This window comes from Cucumis sativus, chromosome 5, assembly GCF_000004075.3.
Source record: "Cucumis sativus cultivar 9930 chromosome 5, Cucumber_9930_V3, whole genome shotgun sequence".
Taxonomy (NCBI): domain Eukaryota; kingdom Viridiplantae; phylum Streptophyta; class Magnoliopsida; order Cucurbitales; family Cucurbitaceae; genus Cucumis; species Cucumis sativus.
Genome location: NC_026659.2, coordinates 15570809 through 15595191, shown reverse-complemented (window position 1 = coordinate 15595191; position 24383 = coordinate 15570809). Strand labels below are relative to the sequence as shown.

At 35.7% G+C, this 24383-nt stretch overlaps 1 protein-coding gene across 5 annotated transcripts; it reads right to left on the bottom strand.

The window, feature by feature from the left end:
• Window positions 1-4974: 4974 nt before the first annotated feature.
• LOC101211784 (armadillo repeat-containing protein 7) lies at window positions 4975-23746 on the bottom strand. 5 transcript variants are annotated; one of them, XM_011656842.2, is made up of 10 exons: window positions 23433-23745; window positions 23271-23321; window positions 22546-22593; window positions 20830-20942; window positions 14707-14743; window positions 7540-7613; window positions 7330-7423; window positions 7112-7194; window positions 6037-6252; window positions 5455-5744 (listed from the first exon to the last, which is right to left on the bottom strand). In XM_011656842.2, exons 4-9 carry the CDS (start codon window positions 20899-20901, stop codon window positions 6082-6084), a joined length of 531 nt encoding a protein of 176 aa, XP_011655144.1. In that variant the 5' UTR covers window positions 20902-20942; window positions 22546-22593; window positions 23271-23321; window positions 23433-23745; the 3' UTR covers window positions 5455-5744; window positions 6037-6081. The 5 variants fall into 5 exon arrangements, with proteins under 5 accessions (XP_011655145.1, XP_011655144.1, XP_011655147.1 ...); XM_011656845.2 differs by having other exon boundaries at window positions 7360-7423; XM_011656843.2 differs by lacking the exons at window positions 5455-5744; window positions 22546-22593 and adding an exon at window positions 4975-5218 and having other exon boundaries at window positions 23433-23746.
• Between the last annotated feature and the right edge of the window lie 637 nt (window positions 23747-24383).

The following is a 24383-nucleotide window of genomic DNA, read 5'->3' as shown; positions in this document are numbered from 1 at the left end:
TGGTTAGTGACAAGACTTATTGTAATTTTGTTATTCACGACAATACCTTATTGTATTTAGTTTCTTGGTAAAAATATATTACCAACATTTAGTTTCTATTTTGCTTGTATTTGTCCATTTGGAAAAATTCGATAGATTTCTGCACTTAGTTTCTTTGTAAAAATGGTATCTATGTTATTGTTGTATACGAAAGTTCTTATTTATATGTGTACTAGTTTTATGTTAAACTCTACTATGCCGATATTAGTTTTTTCTATTATGACTCATTTAAAAATCATCAAGAGTATGGGAGCACAATACAGAGAACAAAAATATTATTGAATTACAATTTTTTTAAAAAAATTGAAATATGCTTGATGGTTTTTAAATGTCATAAAAAATTACATTCTGGACTATTTTAAAATGTCATAAACAAGCTAAGTGCATCCTTGACAGTTTTTCAATGTCATAAACAATCAATTTCTTGACTGTTATTAATGCCATGAACACTTATACTCAAACTGCCATAAACACTCAATATTCTTGATGTTTTTATCAAACATCAAGAACTTTGACTTTCTTGACATTGGCTTCAATGACGGTTTTAAAACTGTCAAGAATAGTGATTTTTGACGGTTTTAAAACTGTCAAGAATAGTGATTTTTGACGGTTTTAAAACTGTCAAGAGGGTGTTTTTGTGGTACTAGTTCTTTGACATCCTCACGCTGTTTTGTTATTATTTTTTTTAAAATGACGCTTCAGACTGTTCACTCTTTAGTCTCCCACTTTTACATTATTCTTCATCTTTGAATGCTCATCGATTTCTCTGCATCTTTTTTATATTGGTTCAATTGCTTGCTCCTAAGCATCGTAAAATTCTTATGAAGGTTTGTGGACTTTTGTAGCCGCTCACAAACTTTCATTGAAACTTGTTAGAAGAGTAATTGAAAAATGATGGATGCAATTGTATAGAATGTATTGAATATAGTGCATTTGACTTGAAAATGAATCTAGTTGAATGTGGATAAAAATGTATAGAAGATAATTTTTATTGATAAAATGTAAATTTTGAATGATATGGTTTGTATGGAGACTTACCTAAAATTTAAAAGTGTAGGAGGAAAAAGAAAAAGAAAAAGAAAAAGAAAAAGAAAAAGAAAAAGAAAAGATTGAATAGGTTTAAAAAACATTTAAAATACATTTGAGACTAAATTAAAATTATAATATAAAAAAAATGGCATAATTTCTCAAATTTTAATCTACTCGGATATTTAAAAAAGAAACTACTATAACAACACCCTTATTTCTCTATTTCAAAAAAGTCCAACCAACTGCACATACATTTTCCCAATTTCTTTTCATCCTCTTCCAAATTTACCTTTTCACTTTTCTAAAATTAAATCTATATTTTTGAATTAAGGATATATAATATATATAAAATATATATAGTTAATTACAACATCCCATCCCCAGAATTTTTTTAATTTTCTTAAAAAATATCGGAAGTCCATCTTGCATAGAGTGAAAAAAAATTGTTTTAGTGGTAGTTTTATAAGACAAAATCTTAATCCTCTTAATTCATCCAATTTTCTAAAATATTCCAATCACTTAAATATTTTTTTTATATTTTTAAAAATGATTTAACTTCATTCTTTGTACTTTTTTAATTATTGATTTAGTTCATATCCTTTCCCTAAATCTTAAATTCTGTATTCATTACTAATTTATTGTTCTTATTTAAAAGAAATTGTTATTTAATAGCATTTTCACAACAAAAGTTGAAAATATATCTCTATGTTGTATTTTCTCCTATGAAAATTATTATTATTATTTAATCAATTTCGGTAGAAATTAACGTTGAGGACTCAAGTTAAATTTATTAAAAGTACAAGGATTAAAACAGAACAATCGAAAATACAAGAACTACAATTGAAGAACCCTTAAAATATAGGGACTAAAATAGTACTTTAGTCTATGTTATTTTATTTAGGTTCCACACAATTTTTAAGATGTTCTTTAGGAGCACATAGTTGGTCTCCACAGTCAAGATAGAGACTTAAACGCATATAGTGTAATCCGTGTGTAGACTACGTGTAATTATTAAGTGTTTAATCTAAAACTATCATATATAGATATTGTAAACTTTGGTGAGAAGAGTTGCTTAATAAATAAAGTTGAGTTTAAGTTTTTGATTATGTCTGTCACATAGCATATATAGTTTCAACAAGATGCATGAAAAGCTTAATATAGCTAGACATTGAGTTGTTTAAGTTCTCCTATGTGTCAAATGTCACCCCAATGTGGGATGTTGACATTTGTCTCGTCTAAATCGCATCTTCTCTCAGATTTGTGAGGTACAAATTTGAGAAGGGGGTGTAACTCTAATTTTCAAAGTTAGTCACATAGGTGGTTAGCATAGGTGATGGTTTGGATTGAGTTGGCTAGTCGTTTAAGCTAGTTTTTGAAGTTGAACTATGTTTCCTTGTTGCACACTTTGATAAAAGAGTCAAATCACAAAACTCTCCTTAAGGCAAAAAGAAGAAGCGCTTATCTCGAACAAATGAGATAGCTTATGCTTCCTCCACTGAGACTGGTGGTGGGCCTAACCCTCTTTCTTCCAATGTGAATGAGGCTTTCTCTCCTATTAAGTAGAGTCTTACTGCTTCACTTTCTCTCTCCTCTTCAATCAACTTCCTCAACGGTGATCTAGCTTTCTTGAAAGTGAAAGTGGTTGTCGATGGGTGGAGTTAATGAAAATAGTAGAGGGAGAGATTGTTGATTATTTTAATCACAAAAAGTAGATAGTTTTTACCATAGCAAAATAGGAGGTTAAAATTTAAACACAGGACTAAACTCACTCTATGTTGGAACCCCAAACACATCCTAAACGTTTCCTTGTCAACTAAAAAATGAAAGGGGCATAAATCATTGTTTATACATATTAAAAATGTTCTTTAACAAGTTTAAGACCACTTCGTCCACACATCATTTTTCTGTTAGTTTGAGAGACCAATTAATAAAACCATTTTCTAAATTTCAGAGACTAAAAGTATCTCATTTTAAAATTTAAGGACTAAATATTAAGTTTGAAACAAGAACGGTAAATTTTTGTTTTTCAAAATGGTTGTGTTTAAGAAAGGGCTTTATTTTTAAATAAAAAAGAAAAACAAAACGATAAATGAAACCAACGTAAGCTTAACTTAATTGACATCTGTATGTTCTTGAGAATATGAGATCTTAATTGATATTTGTATGTTCTTGAGAATATGAGATCTTGGGATCAAATTCCCTACCTTCACGTTGTATTAAAATTATTTTTTTTTAAAAAGGTGAATAAACATAATTTACAAGGAAAAAAAAAAAAACAAATGAAGTTGTTGTGAAACATGTGTTTAAAATACATGGGAGATGTGTAGTAATGGTGAACTTAGAGAAAAATGGGAATAAAAAATATTGAGAAGTGATTGAGGAGTGTTGTGGAAAATTAAACAAAAAGGAATCAAATGAGAAAGGCAAAATGGGTTTGTTCGATCCAATCATTAAACAAAGACTTAAAAGCTTAACCTTCTAACCTAACACTATTTTGTTTAGTTGGTCAAATTATACTTTTTACCTATCTTCTTTTTCAAATAATTATGTAATTTGACTCTAAACCTTTTATAAATTTCAACTTTTCAGACACTCATAAATTTCAACCAAATACAATAACATTTTCCTAGAATTTTGTAAAGCGAGTTCTATATAAAAAAATTAACTATATCTGAAATTGAGAAGTTAAAATTACAACATTTATGTATTGATAAAACTGAAAACTTACTGTTAAAATCAATACAAGATTTTATCAACTCGATAAGTTTAAGATTAAAATTGATTTTCAAAACAAAGATCTCTTCGTTGTCTAATTAACTCCAATATTGTATTCAACTATGGACCTTTTCAAAATAGTTTATTTTGATCACTCTTACTTACCTCCTAAGATAAGGTCTCAGCATGCTTTTACACATATTTCAGCCATAAATTTGTACATCAATTTTGAAACCAAAAACTTTGCAAGAAACATTAAAATCCCAAACTGAGAATATTTAGATAGAAACAAAAATGAGAAGTAAGAAAAGTATGCACGCCAAAACCGACTTTCTAATTAGTTATTATAATTGCTTTTCCGTAATAAAATAGCAATTACATTATGTGTCAAAATAAAATTTAACTCAATTGACACAAAATTTGTACTATTGATTTTAAGATTATCTATTTGGAGAAAGTTAAAATCAAACCTTTGTAATATAGAAAGTTAGAATTCCAACTTTGCTTCAATAAAACTTGCTAAGTAGTATCTAGAGTTTGAGAAAAGCTAGAGTTTGAGAAAAGCTATCATGAATGTTTCCGCGAGATTGTTTAGAAATATTCTTATCATCAAGATTTAGAAATATTCTTACCACAAGGATGAATGGTAACTTTAAAACCATATAAACAGTAGAACTTCATCTATAATTTAACCAAAACTCAATCATTTATCAAGTTGGTTCAAAATAAATCAAATACAATAACAAAAAGTATCAAATTTGCCTTAAAAAAAAAAAAAAAAGCAAGGAAACTCTTTTATTCTCTTCCCCACAGTTGCGTATCACTCTTTGTAACCTTTGCTGGAGGGATTCTAAATATTAACCAATATTTGACAAATAGCTTCCCTTTCACGTCAAAAAGAAACACTTTCAAGGAACGGGATGATTTAGTGGTTCTCGAACAGCAAAAAGATTTTTTAATCAATAATTGATTTCATTTGCCATTTCATTTTTATGTTTATTTATTTTCCTTTTTTTCCCTAACTAAATTCTTGAATTTCTAGAATTAAAAGAAAAAAAAAAAAAAGCTTTTTAAAACTATTTCCTTTTTCAATTTAAAAAACTTTACCTTAATTTGTTTCAAACACTTGATACAAAACAAAGAAAACAATAGATCGTGTACACACTAATGAACTATTATTCAACATAAGAGTTTGTAAAAAAAGTGTTAAGTTGTCCAATTCAATTTCTCACCTCACAATTATACTTAAAAAATAGTAGTAATCTAATACACATGTAACCATAAAATATACTTGTCATTAGAGATTTGTACAACTCCATTTTAAGCATCGTTACCAAATAAATGTCATTTCATATCACAAACTTCTTAGGGATGCTTATAAGTTGGAACATCTGCATAGATTATGCCCCATATGTGGTTGACAAAATGAGCTAGCCTAATCACCATAAAACTTGTATTATTTCGTTTTCACATATTCCCAAAAAAGGGGGGAAATCATTACAGCTTGAAGAGACCATGAAAATGTATTATTTCAAGTAGCAACCTTCTTGCATTACTTTCTTAATGATATATTTGCCACCGGTATTTGCTAGTCTTCTTTTTTCTTTTTTTTTTTTCCTTTCTTTTCTTTTTAAGCAGTTTTCAACGGCGAAGTTGAAAGGAAAAAGAGAGTTTTTTTAGTGAGAAATAAAAAATTTATGTGTAAAATTTATTACACTAAAATGGTTAGAAAAGATTTCTCCAATGCTCAGAATGGGTAGAGAGAGAACCAGGAGTACGTTACTTCTTAAAAGAGACATATTTACATTATTTTCAAGTCCATTCGAAAAACATATCTGACTGCACCATAAACAAATGGCTGCACTCATGGGTATGAACTTTTTTACAGATTGTACAACACTGAGGAGCCAATGCCATGAGATTTCATTAACTCTCTTTGGGTGATCTGGAGTGATCCACACCTAAAGTTGAAAACTTCAACCCCTTAGACCTTAGGATAACAATTTGGTTTTTGAAAATTAAGCTTCATACCTCTACTTTTTACCATTTTGCCTACGTTTTCTCTTTTACTTTAGGGGTGTTCTCAAAATCAAAGTCAAATTTTGGGGAAAAATAGTTTTTATTTTTAAATTTTAACTATGAAATCAAATGTTACCAAAAGAAATATAAAAACCATGGTAAAAAGAAAAGAAAGAGAGGTAAGGTCATACTCATGAGATCATAAAAGAATAAAGAGAAGAAGAACGAGCAAACCTAGCAATGAGATTTCAGCCAATTTGCCATCAAGGATGTCAAGTTTCAGTTTCTGTTAGATAGGTGCTTGTCCAGAATTGCTTTAGCCAGATTACTAAAGCTCACACTCTCAGCCACTGCGTATTTGTTGATGACATCTACAACTTCTGGTTTCATAATCTCTTCCTTGTTTGATGCATTGCAGAGGTAATATATAGCGCCCAGTGCATAATTCACCTGATAAGAATTGTTAAGTTTGCCACGAGTGAATGGATTTTCAACTGTGGCTAAATTCTACACATGCTCTGTGCACTAATGTACCTCCACAAAATACAAAAAGGAAGCTAACTGCATGATTCACCTCAAACTGAAATAAGTTTGACACTTTATTTTGACCAAAACCAAAGGGAATATCAATCACTGATTCAACCACAGGGGATACCAATTTGACAGAATAGTAAAAATGATCCATTTATCAGATGATTTTGTAGAGATATTAGTAGATCCTTTAGAAAAAATCAACTGGAGATACATTGGACTAGATCAACATATCAATTTTCTCTAGTCAAGGCTTCCATATATATGCAAATGATAGAAACATCATGCATATCCAAGGGAAAAAATACATTGAAATTCGATATTTGATCAAAAGAATGTGTTGGGTATCCAAGCACAGAAAAGACATGATGCTAATATAATGCAATATAAAAAACAACCTACAATATCTAGAAGCCTTTTGAATGGGCTATCTTCTTCCAATCCACCCACTATGGACTGACCCATCAAAATATGGCTTTCCCTTAAACATATCTACTACCTCTATTTGTAACCAAGACTTCAGCTAATTACTTACCACTATACCCTTACAAAGATCCTTATTACTGTTCTAAAGATATTCCTATGAGTACTCTTACTAAACGAAAAGAAAAAGAATGCTGAATCATGTTTAAAATTTTAGTTAAAGTTACCAAAAGTTAATTTTCATACAGCAGGGCCCGTCATTATTTTTCTCAAAAAACTTTTTGGGTAATGCCTTTTATGAACCAAAAACTGAAAACCTGACAAGAAGCAAACACGCACAAGGTTCTCAACTTACAGTGTTTTTTACAGGACTTGACAAGCATTCAATGATGAGGGGAATTCCACCACACTGAGTTATAATAGAAGCATTAGCAGGGTCTGCATGAAAAAAGTAACAGTAGATGTATCAGTGGTCAGTTAGTCATCCAATAGGTAGAACAAACAGCACTCACATCTAAATCAAATAAATTTTAAATTATGAAACAACCCAAGGTTCAAATTCCAAAATCACACCAACACAAGAATTGCAGATCCCTCCAATACCAAATTCAATAAGCTTCTCATTTGGCTCTGTCATGCAGTCCAAAAAAAGCTCCAGAACATTTAGCTGCTCACAAAATTACAATTCAGTAAAATTGTTTTAGAGAAGGGGATAAGTAGGCAAACATCTATGGAGAAGCTCTGAAACAAAGCACAGTAATATCAAAAGTAGAGATTTAATACCTGGCGTAAGAAGGAATAATTGTAAGGATCATAAGAAAAGTTTGCCAAATTTGCAACAAGACTTTCTTTTGTTTCTGTGGGTTCAAGAGAAACAATGCAAACTCTCAGCTTTTTGAGTTTCTAACAAAAGAAACATAACATTTTGCAATTCACTAGACATAAATCCATGACTGAAAAGAATTAAATAAATTTACCCCCATCTCTGAGGCTGTAGGTAGTTTTCTTAAAATTATATTATTACTCAATGGGGCAGTGTGTCACAGAAATATTAGAAATCAAAGAAGCTTTGACGAAGCTCAAAGGGATCTCTGATCTGTAAGGTATCTCTGATAGAACACCAAATAATTGTGTTCTAATTGGATTGAAAATTCTTCAAAGATTTCAAAGAATTGTTGAACAAACAGTTTTGAATTCAAACAAACAGAACTAAAAACACCCTAAAGAAAAAAAAAAAACATAACCTTCTCTGCCTAACCTGTCTCTCAAGGAAGAGTGCAGAAACCAAAACTACCCAAAAAAACTGAACAACATTCTCTTTCCCACTCCACTCCTATTTAACTGCTCCTATCTTCTAACCGGCTGTAACTTCTCCTTACTAACACTTAATGTGCCCTCACCCTCAATAACTTGGGACAATCTCGAGGTGTAATGATGTAATAACTTGGGACAATCTCGGGGTGGAATAATGTAATTGCTCGGGACAATCTCGGGGTGAATTGCTCCTATCTTCTAACCGACTGTAACTTCCCCCTCAATAACACTTAATATGCCCTCATCCTCAATAACACAAGCATTTTCTTTCTTCTTTCTTTTGCTATATTGAAACACAATTGAAGGTCTAACATTGCATTCCTCCTCCAAAATCACCTTGTCCTCAAACGTGGAAATATGGAAACTGTCGTGCAAAATCATCCCAATTCTCCCATGTGACTTCATGTGGTGCCAACTCTTTCCAGCTGATTAGTAACTCCCACTCCTTTGTTGTAGGATTCTTACGATACCCAATCACTTCATCTGGCGCTGTCATCCATTCAAGATTCTCAGTCACATATGGCAGCAGCTGTTGGACCTTGGTGTAGTCACCTATCATTTTCTTGAGCTGGAAAACATGGAAAACTGGATGTATTGGTGTGGTGGCTGGCAATTCCAATCTATAAGCAACAAAACCTATTCTTTCCATCACTTTGTAGGGTCCAAAATACTTTGGAGATAGTTTTTCATTTCTTTTTTTTCTCAAGGACATTTGACGATACAGCTTAATCTTCAAGAACACCATCTCCCACATGGAACTTGGCATGTCTTCTTTTCGTATCTGCAAATTTCTTCATTCTTTCTTGCGCATTTCGAAGATGTTCCTTCAAAAATCCCAAGGCCACATCTCTTTCCTTCAATTGCTGATCTAATGTTGAATTCGGCGTGTTCATATCACCATAGTATAGCAATGGGGTAGGTGGTTATAGACAGCTTGGAAAGGAGTTATCCCTATGGAACTTTGGTAAGTGGTGTTATACCAATACTCTGTCAAATGAAGCCAATTCACCCATTCTTTAGGTCTCTCTCCACAAAAGCATCTTAAATATCCTTCAACCCCACGGTTCGCTACTTCAGTTTGTCCATCCGATTGTGGATGGTATGTTGAATTTCGGTTCAATTGAGTACTAGATAGGCGAAACATTTCACGCCAAAAATGACTAAGAACTACGACTTTGGAAAGCCATGCAACCATACTATTTCTTTCACAAAAATGTCAGCAACAGATTTAGCATTATACGGGTGCTCCAAAGCTAGAAAATATGTATATTTACTCATTCGATCAACTGCCACCGAAATGACTTCAAACCCCCTGAAGTGATAATATGGCCCAAGTATTCAATTTTGTCTACCGCAAATTGACATTTTTTGAAGTTTGCTACCGGTTGATGAGCAACTAGAGTTTCCAAAACCATTGCCAATTGGTGCAAATGCTCATCCAAGGACTTCCTGTAAATTAAGATGTCATCAAAGAAAACCAAAACAAACTTGTGTAAATATGGCGAAGAACATCATTCATGACTGATTGGAATGTTACCGAAGTATTCTTTCAACCCAAACGGCATTACAAGGAATTCATAGTGCCCCTCATGGGTTTGAAACGCTATTTTATGAACATTGGCTGCCCGCACCCGAATTTGATGATAACCTGACTATAAATCAATTTTAGAGAATATGGTTGCCCCAAATAATTCATCTAGCAGTTTATCAACAACTAGAATCGGATACTTATCCGGTATAGTGGCGAGGTCTAGTGCTCGGTAATCAACGCAAAAACGGCAGCTACCGTCCTTTTTCTTAACAAGGAGCACCGGGCTTGAAAAGGCACTTTTGCTTGGCTGAATTATTCCGACTAGCAGCATTTCCTTAACTAGTTTCTCAATCTCATCTTTTTGAAATTGGGAGTAACGATACGGGCGCACGTTCACTGCATGAGCCCCTGGTTCTACTTCAATAGCATGATCATGATCGAGAGGCGAGGGTAATTGATTACTTGGTTCAAAGACAACGCTAAAGGACTGAAGAACTTTCTGAATTTCTGGTTGCAGTTTACTCAAGTAGTCTGCTATGTTTTCCCTTGCTTCGCCCGCTCCCATTGTTCAACTGTACTTAATTCGATTAACACACCTTGATCTTTTTTCTCAAAGGTTTTCAGCATCAATTTCAGTGACACTTGCAATCTTACTAAACTTCTATCCCCTTGAGAATTACCACCTATTCGCCCAATGAGAATTCCATCTCCGACAACTTATAATAAAAAATTACTTTTCCTAACGTTTCAGCCAAGTAATTCCTAATATAACGTCGGCACTCCCCAGTGGTAGAGGAAGAAAATCGTGAGTGAACGATAAATTGGCAATTGTCAGGTTTACATCCTTACACACACAAGCTGCTCGGACTACACGTCCGGTTCCTAGAACAACCCCATATGCATCCAAGGTTTCTACTAAAATTTTTAGCTCTTTGACTACCTCTTCTGCAATAAAATTGTGAGTAGCTCCCCCATCGATCAACACCACAACCTCACGTCCCCTTATTTCTCCTTTAATTTTTATGGTTTTGGGTGAACTGAGACCTACCAATGAATTTAGCGACATATTCGTTATTTCTGTATTGACTTCCTCGTTCCCCTTGGTTTAGATTTCATCTCCCACTTGATCAGTTTCTTCACTTAAGTCTTCCCCTTCTTGGACAGCAATGATGTTTAATCACGTCTTTTGCAGCGGTGCCCCGAACTGAATTTCTCGTCACATCTAAAACACAAGTCTTTTTCCTTCTTAATCCGCATTTCGTTATTAGTCATTCAGCGTATGATTGAGACATTGTACTCTTCGTGCCTGATTCCTGCGGTGAAGTAATCGTCGTGGACGAATACGATGAATTTTGGCTAGGGTCATTGTAAACGTTCTTGAAGTTGCGACCCAATCCAATGCCTTTGACACGATTTGACTTCTCGACCCGCTTGGCCCACTACTCGGCATTTTAATTGATAAATTAGGGTTTCCACCTAAGAAGCACAGACATGGACACGGGACACGGATACGGGTACGATAGGACACGACGATACACCAATTTCTAAAATAATAGGACACGGATACGTTGGGGATACGTTATTTTTTTTTATATAATATATATAAATTTGATACAAAACACTAAATATTTTTCATTTCCTCAACAAAAAAAAAAAAAAAACTAAATGTTCTTCAATCTTCACTAAAAAAACATAAAATGTCAAATTAACATTTAACCATTGTAGATTGTAATAGTACAAAACATATTAGGTATATTCAACATGGAAAGTGATTTTCCATACAAAAGAATAAAATATTAAAGACTAATAAAAAAACTATCCTCTCAAATCTCAATAACATCTTCATCCTTATCAACACCATCCTCCTTAGTAATTTCAGCCTCCAACTCTGGATCATCTAAAGATAAATTAGTTACTTCAAAGCATGCCTACATCTTCAAGTGAATCAAAAGCATCTCCCGCAATATCCCATGCCTTGGTTTCTCTTTTTGAATATTCTGGAGTCTTTCTAGACAAAAGACGAAGGTTACTGTGGATAAATACCAAATCATCTGCACGTTGAGGCGTCATTTTGTTCCTCTTGATGGAGTTAATAAAGGAATATGTGCTCCAATCCTCTGCAATCGACCGATTTTAGAAACATTGGCTTACCATTAGAAATGGCCATGAAGTTTATCAATGGCCTTCTTTGTGAGTCACTCCAACCATCACTTATAATGCTCACTCCCTTTTTTCGCCATTCACCTTTAATAGCATCAGTAGTCTTTCAATATTAGCTTTCTCCCTTTGCAGTAGACTAGTCCTCAACATATTATATCCTGGAGGCTTGTATCCAGACAACGGATTGTTTGCGGCATAAGTAAAGGCACCGATAAAATGGGGGTTCCTTGCCAAATGAAATGGCAAGCCTGCTGAATAACACATTCGAGCAATAAGTGCATCCAATTGGTCCCGTGATGTCTTGTTGAATGATTTTTCTAGTGCACTTGTATTGCCTTTTCTTTTCTTATTCTCAATCTCAAATCTATTTGAATTGGTCACATCCACTCCCCCAATTGATATGGATGAAGATGCCATTGGCAACGGAACATTTTTTGGAGCTTTTCTTTCCATTTGAATTTTTGCCTCATCCTCTAACCTTTGCATATCCGCTATGTCTTTAGGAGTAACCTATAGACATGGCCCAATTCCTTGACCAACTATCTTCAGCAAGTGAACTCTCACTCTTGTATATGAGCTCTCTTTTATAACGTGACAAAAATTGCATTGCCATGAAATATTTCCACCCCCGTCACTTAACTTCTTAATCTTAGTCTCATATTGCCATAGGGGTTTAGAATCATCTTCAACAGTGCTACTATTACTTTCCATGGAACTCATTACTCCTAACATTTAAAGAAAAAACAAATGAATTTTGAAGTTTGCTAATGGTGTATATATAAAACTTTGGTTGATATTTTAGAAAGATTAAAAGATTTAAAGCTTTGTAAAAGATTAAAACTTTGGAAAAGGATTAAAACTTTGGAAAATGATTAAAACTTTGAAAAATATTAAAACTTTGAAAAATATTAAAACTTTGAAAAAATTAAAACTTTAAAAAAAGGTCAACTTTCAAAAAAGATTAAAACTTTAGAAAAAAACAAATTAAAACTAATAAAATATAACTAAAAAAACATACTTGATAGTTGATCGTGGTTTGGGGAATTAGTTTTGAGTTGCCGGTAAGCAGTAGTGGTGACCAATTGCAAGAAAGGAAGAAAACTTTCCTCCACGGAAGAGAAAGGAAGAAAACGTGCCCTCCACGAAAGAGAAAGGAAGAAAACTGAAGAAGATTTGATTTACTGTATGTGTATCTAATAAAATCTTTATATTTGATTATTTATTAGAATTAGTTGAGTTTAGTGGGCTTTGGGCTGGATTTAGGTTAAATATTATTTATTAGAATTAGTTTAGTTTAGTGGGCTGGGCTTTGGGCTTCTTCCAAAAAGAAAAATGAAGTATCCGGACGTGTCCAGACAATTTAAAAAAAAAAAGACACGGATTTTGGCGTGTCAGACACGTGTCTGCAACGTGTCTAGACGAATCAGTGTCCGCCAAGTGTCCGACACAGATACCAGCTCTAATATGAAGTATCCGTGCTTCTTAGGTTTCCACTTGCCCCATGAATTCTCTTCAATTGGACCGCTTGATCATCTTCAATTATTTGAGCCATTAACATTTTAGCCTCTAGGCCTACTAGATTCACACACAAACTTACTGCCCAGCTGTCGATTTTCTTTCTATCCTCCTTCCATTGATACTAATCCAAAGCTTCCCCTTGCAAGCATAGGACCACCGCATCCAACTTATCTCTCTCCGTCGATCTATTCATCACAAAATAGCACTCCACACGATGTAGCCATCCATCCACGTTCTCTTCTTCCTCCCTTTTAAATATCGGCACCTCCAGTTTTCGTAGCCTCATGTCGAAAAGAGGTATCTCATGGATATTTGGTGCACATGGTACTCCAACTCCCTCATCCACCACCAGGTTAGTTTTTTGTTCACTTTTTTCTTCATGAACTTGTTCCTCATTCATTATTCCCTTTCCCTTGTCCGTAATCGTTCTTTCACCAGATGTGGATCCTTTTGAAGCACTTCCCATCACTCCCATCCCTTGTATTAACAATTTCATATCCTCACTCAATTTTGACAAATTATCCTCAATCTTTTGTTCGGCCATGGTCCTTCAAACTTCTACTTCTGCAAATTGTTTTTCCATCTTCCTTTCAAATGCTAATTGTCGTTCTTCTGCTTGTAAAAATTTTGCTTCTACTCTACTTTCCATTTCAGTTATCCCTGTGGTTACTACCTCTAAACCTTCTTCCAGTTCAATTACCCTAGCTTCCATCTTACCAACCATACCAGGAAAGATGGCTCTGATAGCAAAATTATCAAGGCGTTAGCCACAATTTTATTTATCAACTGTGGGAAAGGATTTGAGAGCTCCCCAATCTCTCCACACTTCTCTAATGAGAGTCTATACCAAAATCATTTAGCCAAAAAGCTACTTATCCTCCCACTCAAGACACTTAAGTAATTGCTCATAGAAATAACAAAATATTTGGCCCCACTCTAACAAAAACATTCCTAAGGGCCCACACAAATGGAAAACTACCAACTAACTCTCAATAATTCTTTCTTCTTCCTATTCTTGTCTCTACGGGAATACACCTTTACTGTGGGGGTCTATCACTTTTCTTGGTAAATTTTGTAATCTTCAGTTGTTCTGATTTTTTTAGTGTATTCTTTCGATATTACATTATGAAAAGTTGCCATAGTTTTTCCAAAAGACGAGTGTTTTGGTGCAATCTTGGTTCATCTACTGCAAGCAAACTATCCTTTCGAGGTGAAAGAAATATCACAATCAAATTCAAAAAGATAGTGAATAGTAATTAGATGCACTTTAAACAAGGAGTATAACAGACAGACTGAACAATAAACAACGCTTATTAAACCTACTCTTAGGGTCACATATGATGAACAGAAATAATTATACTTTTACTTTGTTAAGAAAATTTCTACTAAAATTTCCTTGTTCATTTTTAATGAAACGAGAAACATACCTTGACTAGTTGAGCTCTGGAATTCATTCACTAATTCCTGAACAAAGAAAATACCAAAAGGGCGTGAAAAAGAAAGGTTGCTACAAACAAAAACAAATATGCCAAAACAACAAAACACCATGATTTAGTTTCGATCAAAGGATAACAAATTGATATGAAACCGCTGGGCAATGGATCTAAGAACCATATTAAACAACAAGACTCAAAAGAACACAACCCCAACAGCCGCAAAACCAATTTGATTTCAACCCCTAAGATAGGCTAGTTACAGATTGCTTAGATGATCTAAGAAACCAAGGATCGAACAAAGTTTTGAAACTCTGTAAGGGTTCTACGTGATTACTTCACTGTTTCTCCCTTACAATGGCATAAACAGAGGCAGCACTCTGTTATCTTTATTTATATACAGCCAAAATGAGTACACTAGACATAAGGATTCAAAAGAAACAAAAGAAAAGACAAACCCAGCTTCCTCTTGGGAAAAACTGGATATACTCCTAGGCTAAGCAGCCGCCAACATAAGGATAAAATAAAACCTAGCCTCCCCTAGACCTAAAAGACCTATTTATATTCCTCCTCTCATCTTTCTCCTATTTTTGTGCCTGGACCCCACACGCACGATCTCCTCCCATTCTTCCTTCATCATTAATTATTTGTCCATTTACTTTTCTGCCCCTCCTTTTATATGTGTGAATGATTGGGGGTCTTACAATACCCCGGGGTTCTAAGTTCACCTTGTCCTCAAGGTGAAAGTGAGGAAACTGCTGGTTCAATAGGTAGACTGATTCCCATGTTGCTTCACTATCTGGTAAGTTCTTCCACTTGACCAACCACTCATTTCCTCCTAACTCCTTGTTCCACCGTATTCCCAGCACGTTTTCCGACCACAATTGTAATTCAAAATCCTCAGTTAGGATGGGCTGTTGTTGCTGGACTTCCCCAACTTCAATTTCAATTGAGAAATGTGGAAGACATTGTGAATGGCTGACTCTGGCGGTAGTTTCAACCGATATGCGACCTCTCCTATCTCCTCAATAATCTCATACGGCCCATAAAATTTCGAGGATAGCTTTTCACATTTCTTTCTAGCTAATGATCTTTGTCGATAGGGTCGTAGTTTCAAATACACTTCATCACCGATTTTCAACTTGAGCTCCCTGCGATTCCGGTTTGCCATTTTCTTCATTCTGTTTTGAGCTATGCAAAGGTTTTCTTTCAAGGCATTGATTGCTAAGTCTCTCTCCTTCAACATGACTTCTACCTCATTGTTAGGAGATTTCTTCCATCCGTACGACAGCAATGGAGGGGGAATTCGTCCAAAGACCGATTGGTAAGGAGTAGTTTTAGTGGACGCATGGAAGGTTGTGTTATACCATAATTCCGCCCAAGGAATTAGTTTATCCCATTTCTTCGGTTGCTCATTGCAAAAGCATCTCAAATAGGTTTCTAGGCATCTGTTTACTCTCTCGATTTGCCCATCGGTTTGGGGATGGAATGTCGTGCTTCTCTTCAAAATTGTGCCCATGGTGGTGAACAACTCCTTCCAGAAATTGCTAAGGAAGATCTTATCGTGGTCGGTAATAATGGACTTGGGTATTCCATGTTTGCTGACCACTTTTTCTAAAAAAATGGAAGCCACTTGCTTGGCTGTGTACGGGTGTTTTAAGAGGCAAGAAATAGGAGTACTTACTTAGGCGATCGACGACTACCATAATCACGTTGTATCCTCCTGCTAGTGGCAGACCTTCGATGAAGTCCATGGTCCAATCCTCCAATATCTTGTCGGGGATAGGAATGGGTTGAAGAACTCCAGCAGGCTTGGTAGCTTTGAATTTGTTGCGTTGACATATGTCACATTCTTCCACATATCTCTTTACCTCAGCCTTCATCCCCTTCCAAAATAATTCCCCACTCATCCTTTTGTAGGTTCTCAAGAACCCCGAGTGCCCTCCCAGTATGGAATCATGGAACGTGTGTAGAACTCTTGGAATGAGGGAAGAATTAAGCGACAACACCATCCTTCCTTTATATAACAACCTGCCATTGTTCCACTGGTATTTTCCTCCTTGATCCACCCCTCTTTTAAGTTCGGCAATAATTTTCTAAAGTTCTTGATCCTTCTTGACTTCCTTCTCTATCAGCTCTACATCAACGATACCCGTGGTTGTCATTGTGTTTAACTCAACTGATTGGTCCTTCCTTGAGAGAGCATCCGCAACTTTATTTTGCAGACCCGGTTGATACAAAATCTCAAAGTCATACCCCAAGAGTTTTGTGAGCCACTTTTGGAATTGAGACTGAACTTCCCTCTGTTCCCACAAAAATTTCAGAGCCTTTTGATCTGAAATAATCGTGAACTTTCTGCCCAGGAGGTAATGCCTCCATTTTTGCACTGAAAGGACAACCGCCATCAATTCCCTTTTATAGATCGACTTACCCTGGGCCCTTGGGGACAGTTTCTAACTGAAGAATGCGATTGGATGACCATCTTGTGATAGAACTGCACCTAAACCTACTCCTGAAGCATCAGTTTCGATCGTGAAGGGCTGAGACCAATCCGGCAATGCTAACACGGGTATGGTTGTCATTGCTAGCTTCAGTTGATCAAAAGCTGTCGTGGCTTCCTCATTCCACTGGAATGCATTTTTCTGAAGTAGTTTAGTCAAGGGTGCAGCTATCTCTCCATAGCTTTTCACAAATCTTCTATAATACCCAGTTAGTCCACGGAATCCCTTTAGCCCCGTTATATCTTTCGGTCGTGGCCAATTGATCATACTACGAATTTTTTCCTCATCAGCCTCCACTCCTCTGTTGGAAATCAGATGTCCTAAATAATGAACTTGGGAATGAGCAATTACACATTTAGTTTTATTTGCAAACAACTTATGGTCCCTCAAAATAGCGAATACCATCCCTAGATGTTTCATATGCTCATCTACGTCCACACTATAAACTAGAATGTCATAAAAAAAAACCAGGACACACCTCCTAAGGAATGGTTTGAACACCTCGTTCATGAGAGATTGGAAGGTGGCAGGAGCATTCGTAAGACCGAAGGGCATCACCAAGAACTCATAATGTCCTTCGTGCGTGTGAAAAGCTATTTTCTTCACATCTTCCTCCCTCATCCTAATCTGATGGTATCCAGATTTAAGATCTAACTTTGAGAAAACTGTCGCCCTATGAAGTTCATCTAAGAGTTCTTCAATCACTGGGATTGGAAATTTGCCAGCCACGGTTACTTGATTGAGTTTACGGTAGTCTACACAGAACCTCCAACCCCCCTCTTTTTTCTTCACCAAGAGGACCGGGCTCGAATATGGGCTGTGGCTTGGACGAATAACCCCTGCCTGTAGGATTTCTAACACCAATTTTTCAATCTCCTCTTTTTGTACATGCCCATACTTATAGGGTCGAACATTAATCCGTTTCTGATCGGGCAAGGTCAAAATACGATGGTCTATGGTTCTCTTTGGAGGTAAACCTGTGGGCAGCCTAAAGATGTCTGCATATTGCTCGAGCAGTCGTTGAACCATGGGTAATCCTTCCTCCTCTCCTTTCACTTCGGCTTCTGTTTCTGATTTGCCTTCACAATCCACTTCATAATTTTGAAATTCTAAGAGAAATCCTTGGTCCCCAGATTGCCATGTTTTCTCTAAGGTTCTCAACGAACAGTCTGACTTTGTTAGAGAAGGGTCCCCTTTTAGGATTATTCTTCTACCCTTCGTCCAAATCGTCATGGTTAGAGATGGTCAGTGTACTTTCATGGTCCCTGTCGAATCTAACCATTGCATTCCTAACACCAAGTCTACCCTTCCTAATTCTACCGCCAGGAAGTCCGCTACGATCGTTAACTCTTTCAACTTCACTTTTACCCTCTTACAAATCCCTCTTCCTTCACATCGGGTGCCATTCCCAATGGTAACTCCAAATTGAGTCCCCAAATCGATGCTCAGTTATAGTTCATCTACCAACACTTGACTGATGAAGTTATTGGTGGCACCACTGTCAATCAGGATGATTACTTCCTTTCCATTCACATGTCCTTTTAATTTCATAGTTCCCTTGGACGTAACACCCGTGATCAACCTTAACTCAATAAGGGTATCCTCATTCAAATCCAATTGATTCAGTTCTATTACTTCGTCTGCCTCATCCTCTGTATTTAATTCCCTTTCGTTGTCCTCTTCCTCATTTAGTATAAGGAGCATCAACTCTCTTTTTTCTCTGCCTTTACATCTATGACCGGGGGAATACTTTTCATTACACCTGAAACAAAGCCCTTTTATCCAGTCTTGCTCTAAATTCCACATCCGACAGCCTTTTAATTAGGGGGGTCTTTTTTCTGGTAATCACCTTTTAGTGGGATAGTTACTTGCTTCATAACAAACTCTGTCTTCTTTGTTTCTACCTTCTCACTTTTTCCTTGAAGTTTGCTACTGTTCTCACTTCTTTTGGGCTCAACTTTATCCATCTCTTCCATCGCCAGCTTTAATGCTATATTCCTATCATTCACCAGTTGAGCTTCCTTCATACACTCCTCTAAAGTTTGAGGGTGTCTACTGATTACTTCTGCTTGCAGTGCTGGCTCAAGACCCGTCAGAAACGTGTCCAGCAGAACACTTTCGGCCATGTCAGGGAGGGGAGCTGAATATGTAACAAACTTCTTAACATAATCACTGTATGACCCTTCTTGCTTGATACAGATTAATCTTACCCCCAAGCTCTGCTGTCCCGTATCATTGAAAAAATCAAACATCCTCTCCTTCAAATCCTCCCAAGATTCCACCCTCTTTCGATGATGACTCCACCTAAACCAGAACCTCTTCCTGTCCAAAACTAACGACTGCTACTTTGACCTTCTCAGCTTCCGGCAAGTTGTTTATCTCAAAGAAATGTTCCGCTCGTTAGGCCCAAGAGTCAGGGTTCACCCCTGTAAACAATGGCATTTCTAATTTTTTGTACTTACTTCGGTCTACATTGCCTCCTCCAGACTCGGCTATGGTTTCGGTATCTTCCAGCTTTCCCTTCAGTTTCAACATGGGGCCTTCCGTAGTCCCAGCTTCTTCTCTTTTTTTGGAGCCATGGTTTTCTCTCAGCTCATCCGTCATTCGATCCATCGATTTCTTCATCTCCAGCATCATCTCCTTTAGACTCATAATCTCCTTTTCAGTTCCTTCTACCCGTTCTTCTATTCGTCTCTGAGCCATCAGACGCGTGATCAACCTGAGTGTGGAGGCTCTGATACCAAATGTAAGGGTTCTACGTGATTACTTAGCTGTTTCTCCCTTACAATGGCATAAACAGAGGCAGCACTCTGTTATCTTTATTTATATATAGCCAAAATGAGTACACTAGACATAAGGATTCAAAAGAAACAAAAGAACAATAAAGACAAGTCCAACCTCCTCTTGGGAAAAACTGGATATACTCCTAGGCTAAGCAGCCGCCAACATAAGGATAAAATAAAACCTAGCATCCCCTAGACCTAAAAGACCTATTTATATTCCTCCTCTCATCTTTTTCCTATTTTTGTGCCTGGACCCCACACGCACGATCTCCTCCCATTCTTCCTTCATCATTAATTATTTATCCATTTACTTTTCTACCCCTCCTTTTATATGTGTGAATGATTGGGGGTCTTACAAACTCCCATCAACCCTCGATCTTCAAAGCACTCCACAAGCAATACAAATCAATCCTCACTTAAATGCTCCAAATATTCGTGCATTCTATCACAAGAACAAAATTCTACATTCTAGAATTTTTAGATTTCATTCATCTCAAAATCTTCTCTTTTTTAAATGGTGACTATTACCAACCTATTTATACTAATTAAAAGATTAAATGAAAGGTCACAACATTTAATTTTATGCCCTTTCAACTACCTAATAAATGAAAACACATAAATACATAATTCCTTAAACATTTTTATGACTTTTGGGTTGCCAAAATAACTCTTCAATTTTCAAGCATTGCATCTCTTCAACTTCTTCATTTTATGCAATTCTGATTTCTTGATTCGTACCACAAATGCTAATCAATAAGTTTGATCCTCCAAGGAGCATGATGCAAAGAAATTTTCCATTAACAGTCTAGACAACAAAAAGAAATGAAAGGTACCTGGAGGTATTGGAGCCTTGGAGTTCCATACTTTCCAGTTCGCTCCGCTTGCCGCTGGTCGTTAGTGAACATAGCCGTTGATGTCGCACTAACTTACCATGAAACCTTCACAACTAAAGATATAAATAGAGAAACGTAAGACCATTTTGGGATTTCATTCAAGCTCATAAGTTTTTGATTAAAAGAAAGTGTTGTAACTCTAAAACCTACCAACCATTACACAAAAACAATTCCTAACGGAAAGAAAAATTTGGGATAAAAAAGTCTCAACCAAATTAAACCGCGATAACAATGTGACATAAATCAAACCAAGTAAAGCACATGAAGAGAACTAATTTCATGTAGCTTCTGGAAAAAAGCCTAAATATTTCCACCTAATCTTTCTATCAAAGAGAACTATTGAATATTTCCATCTATGTTTCACTCATTTTTTGAAACAGATTTCTAGTTCCATCTACTACCTTTTATTTAATGAACTTTCCATCTACCTTTCTTGAACAATAGTTATGTTGAAAAGATTTTAGAATCATTTACAATTTAGACTCTTTAGCAATCATGAGATCAAAGCAATTGAAACTTCTGCACAAACAAGATTACCTCTCAAGCCTCTCATTTTAGTCCAATATAACCTTTTATTAATCTACATCAAACTACGAGGGTGAAAGCCAATAACAAAAAAGGAAGAAAAAAGAACCGAATAAATGAAACTTTTTTTCTTGAAAAATGTTAAATCATCAATCAACCCAGAAGTTCAATTATGATAAATGTAATTATATCGATACTTTAACATTTTCCTTCCCTTGTAGACTTGAAAAGTTGAAGAACAACAAAAAATGATATTCTAGAGTTCGAACAAAAGACCACATTGTAACACCCAAAGCCTAGGATATGAACCAAGATTTGGAGTTAAGATCGCCGACATTCCCTTGTATCACTTGCAACTTGGCAACAACATTCTTACTTGTCTTAAAGACTTATTATGGTGAAAGTCGCCCTATAAACCAACACGAGTTCTTTCAGCATGTTTTGTCCTCACTCACATGCATCCTAGAAAAACTCTCAGGAGATCATCCCAACATAGAACTGCTCTAAGCTAAGCACGCTTAACTTTGGAGTTCCTATGATCAAGCCACCAAAAAGGAAGAACCACCTTATTGGCATATGTAATAACAATTAATTCTTCTAAGTCTTTCATAACTTTAATTTCATGTTCCCAGGATCCTTTTCATTCAAATTTCAGATATGATATGGGTTCATTCATGTTCTCCTTCTAAACTCAAGGAGTTACACACCTACTTCGTCACCATGTTAGATCTCCAATTTACCCAAAAAGTTAAGCTGAACGGTTAGTGGTAGATTTAATTATATCAACAAAAAAAGTTAAATTGTTCCATGTGTTCATGCTATAGATTTGCTTGATATGGCAAAACATTCATTCATACAAGTACAAAGGAAGAAAATGGAAATGGAAGTTGTTGAGAAGGAAAGAGAATCAGTTTTTTTCAATGAAATGCTAGATTTTCATCTAGAATGAAAAGTAAACACGCTTATAAAAAAGAAAGAAAAGCCCAAAAATTTGGAGCCAACTACAAGAAGGTGTTCTAATCAAGAAAAACAAAACCTAAGAAGGAACCACTCCATTTTTTTCTTCAATCAACATTTTTTCTCAATGGAATCCAACTTCTAGCAAATTAAGATTAAGAAGAAGAAGAATACCAGTTTATAGCACACGGCAAAAAGCGGGAAATGCTCGATACAATGGGCCTTGGCCAAAAGAGGTAGAGTAGAGTCGGTGGAAAAAAAACATATAGATGAATCAAGGCAGCCAAGTTAGGGATTGGATGAAGATCTTCTTTTAGATTATTTGTAGGGATTAATCAAACTCTATACTTGCTCAACTTAACTTAGACACAATGATAAGTTCACACTCAACCAACACAACTCTACTGCACATATCATTTCATAACCAGGATACATCATCAAGAATCTTTAACTACATAGTACATGCATCCCAATCCTTATGAACCATCTATTCAACACACAACGAATCTCAATACAAATATCATGCTTTTCCGGCAAATTGAAATATTCACGCATATCGAGACAATAGTATAGTTCATCAGAAGACAAAAGATAATAAACAATAGTACAATTCATACAACTCAGCATGTCCAATATTTATCACAAAAATCACAATTCATAAAGATACATTCATCAAAAGACAATAGTACGTTTCATAAATATCATCACATACTGGATTAAAACAAGTAAAACATGCAGCTTAAGACCGTAGTAAACAGTCCTAACAAGTAGAAACTACATAGAATAAATATATAGCCCTCCTAAAATAAACCAAAGAGGCAAGAAGTCAGCACATAAATTAGAATTAGTTCAAAATCCTTATTCAAAACTGAAAGAGTTCTCAAGATGGATAATCTTACCTAAACTTTGCCTCAAAAGCTAATTTGAACACTCCAAAATTGAATCGAATCCTAAAACAGAGATGTTTCAAGGTTAGAAGCTTATCCAATACACCCGACTTGAGTTCGAAATGGTCAAAACAGAAGTTTACCACCTGTAATTCACTTGAAAGAACCCAATACCTTGCTGATGGCGGGGCGGACGGCGTGCTGATGTGAAGCCGCACGTGGAAAATGGCGCACTGGAAGCCGGGCGGCGGCCGACTGGCTGGGCATGAAACAGAGAGGAGTGGCACGGTAGATCCTGTGGTCGGCGGCTGAAGGAATTGCAGGGCGTCTGGCTCCAATCGACGGTGAACAGCGACGGAGATCCTAGACGTTGACAGCGGCGACTGGACGTGAAACTATGAGATGAGGGATTGCCGACTGAGGGGGCGGCTGGTGTGCGTTAAAAAAGAGGGAAATTGCCAAAAAAAGGAATAGACTAAAAGTGGAGTAAAAAATGAGTTCTATAATGAAAAAGGAAACATTTAGGACAAATTTGGATTGAAATGTCCCCAATACTTTTATTTAATTTTACTTCTTCACACTTGTCTTTTATCTTCCAACGTCTCTTCACCCTGAATACCTAAAGACAAAAAAAACTCATTTGCAATTCTTCTTCTATGTGAAAAGTTTCTCAATTTTCTACTTTTACTCGAGTGTCGTTCATCCTCTACGCGGGTGAATATCTCAAGCACCGTGGTTTGTTTTATTTTATTTTTTTTAATCTGAATCGTGTTGTGTTATATGTATATATATTTGACTCTTAAATGTATAAATCAAATATAATTTTTAATTGTTTTAAGTTGATTTAGGGTTAGTTTAGGATTGTTTTAGAGTTGTTTGAAAGAATGTTAGCAAGTTATTTGTTTTGTTTTTTTTTTTATCTCGCAAACCTCTCACACGCATCTCGCAGGTTCTTAAATTCAAATGTTTAATCTCAAATGAATTGATTTAGGGTTACTTTTAACTATTGTTTTTTGTATCTCGTAAAGATCTCGCAGCTGTCAAACTTTAAATGTCCAAGACTGAATTAGTCATATACTTATTTAGGGTTCGACTATGCAAGTTTTATTTATTGTTTAGCTACTG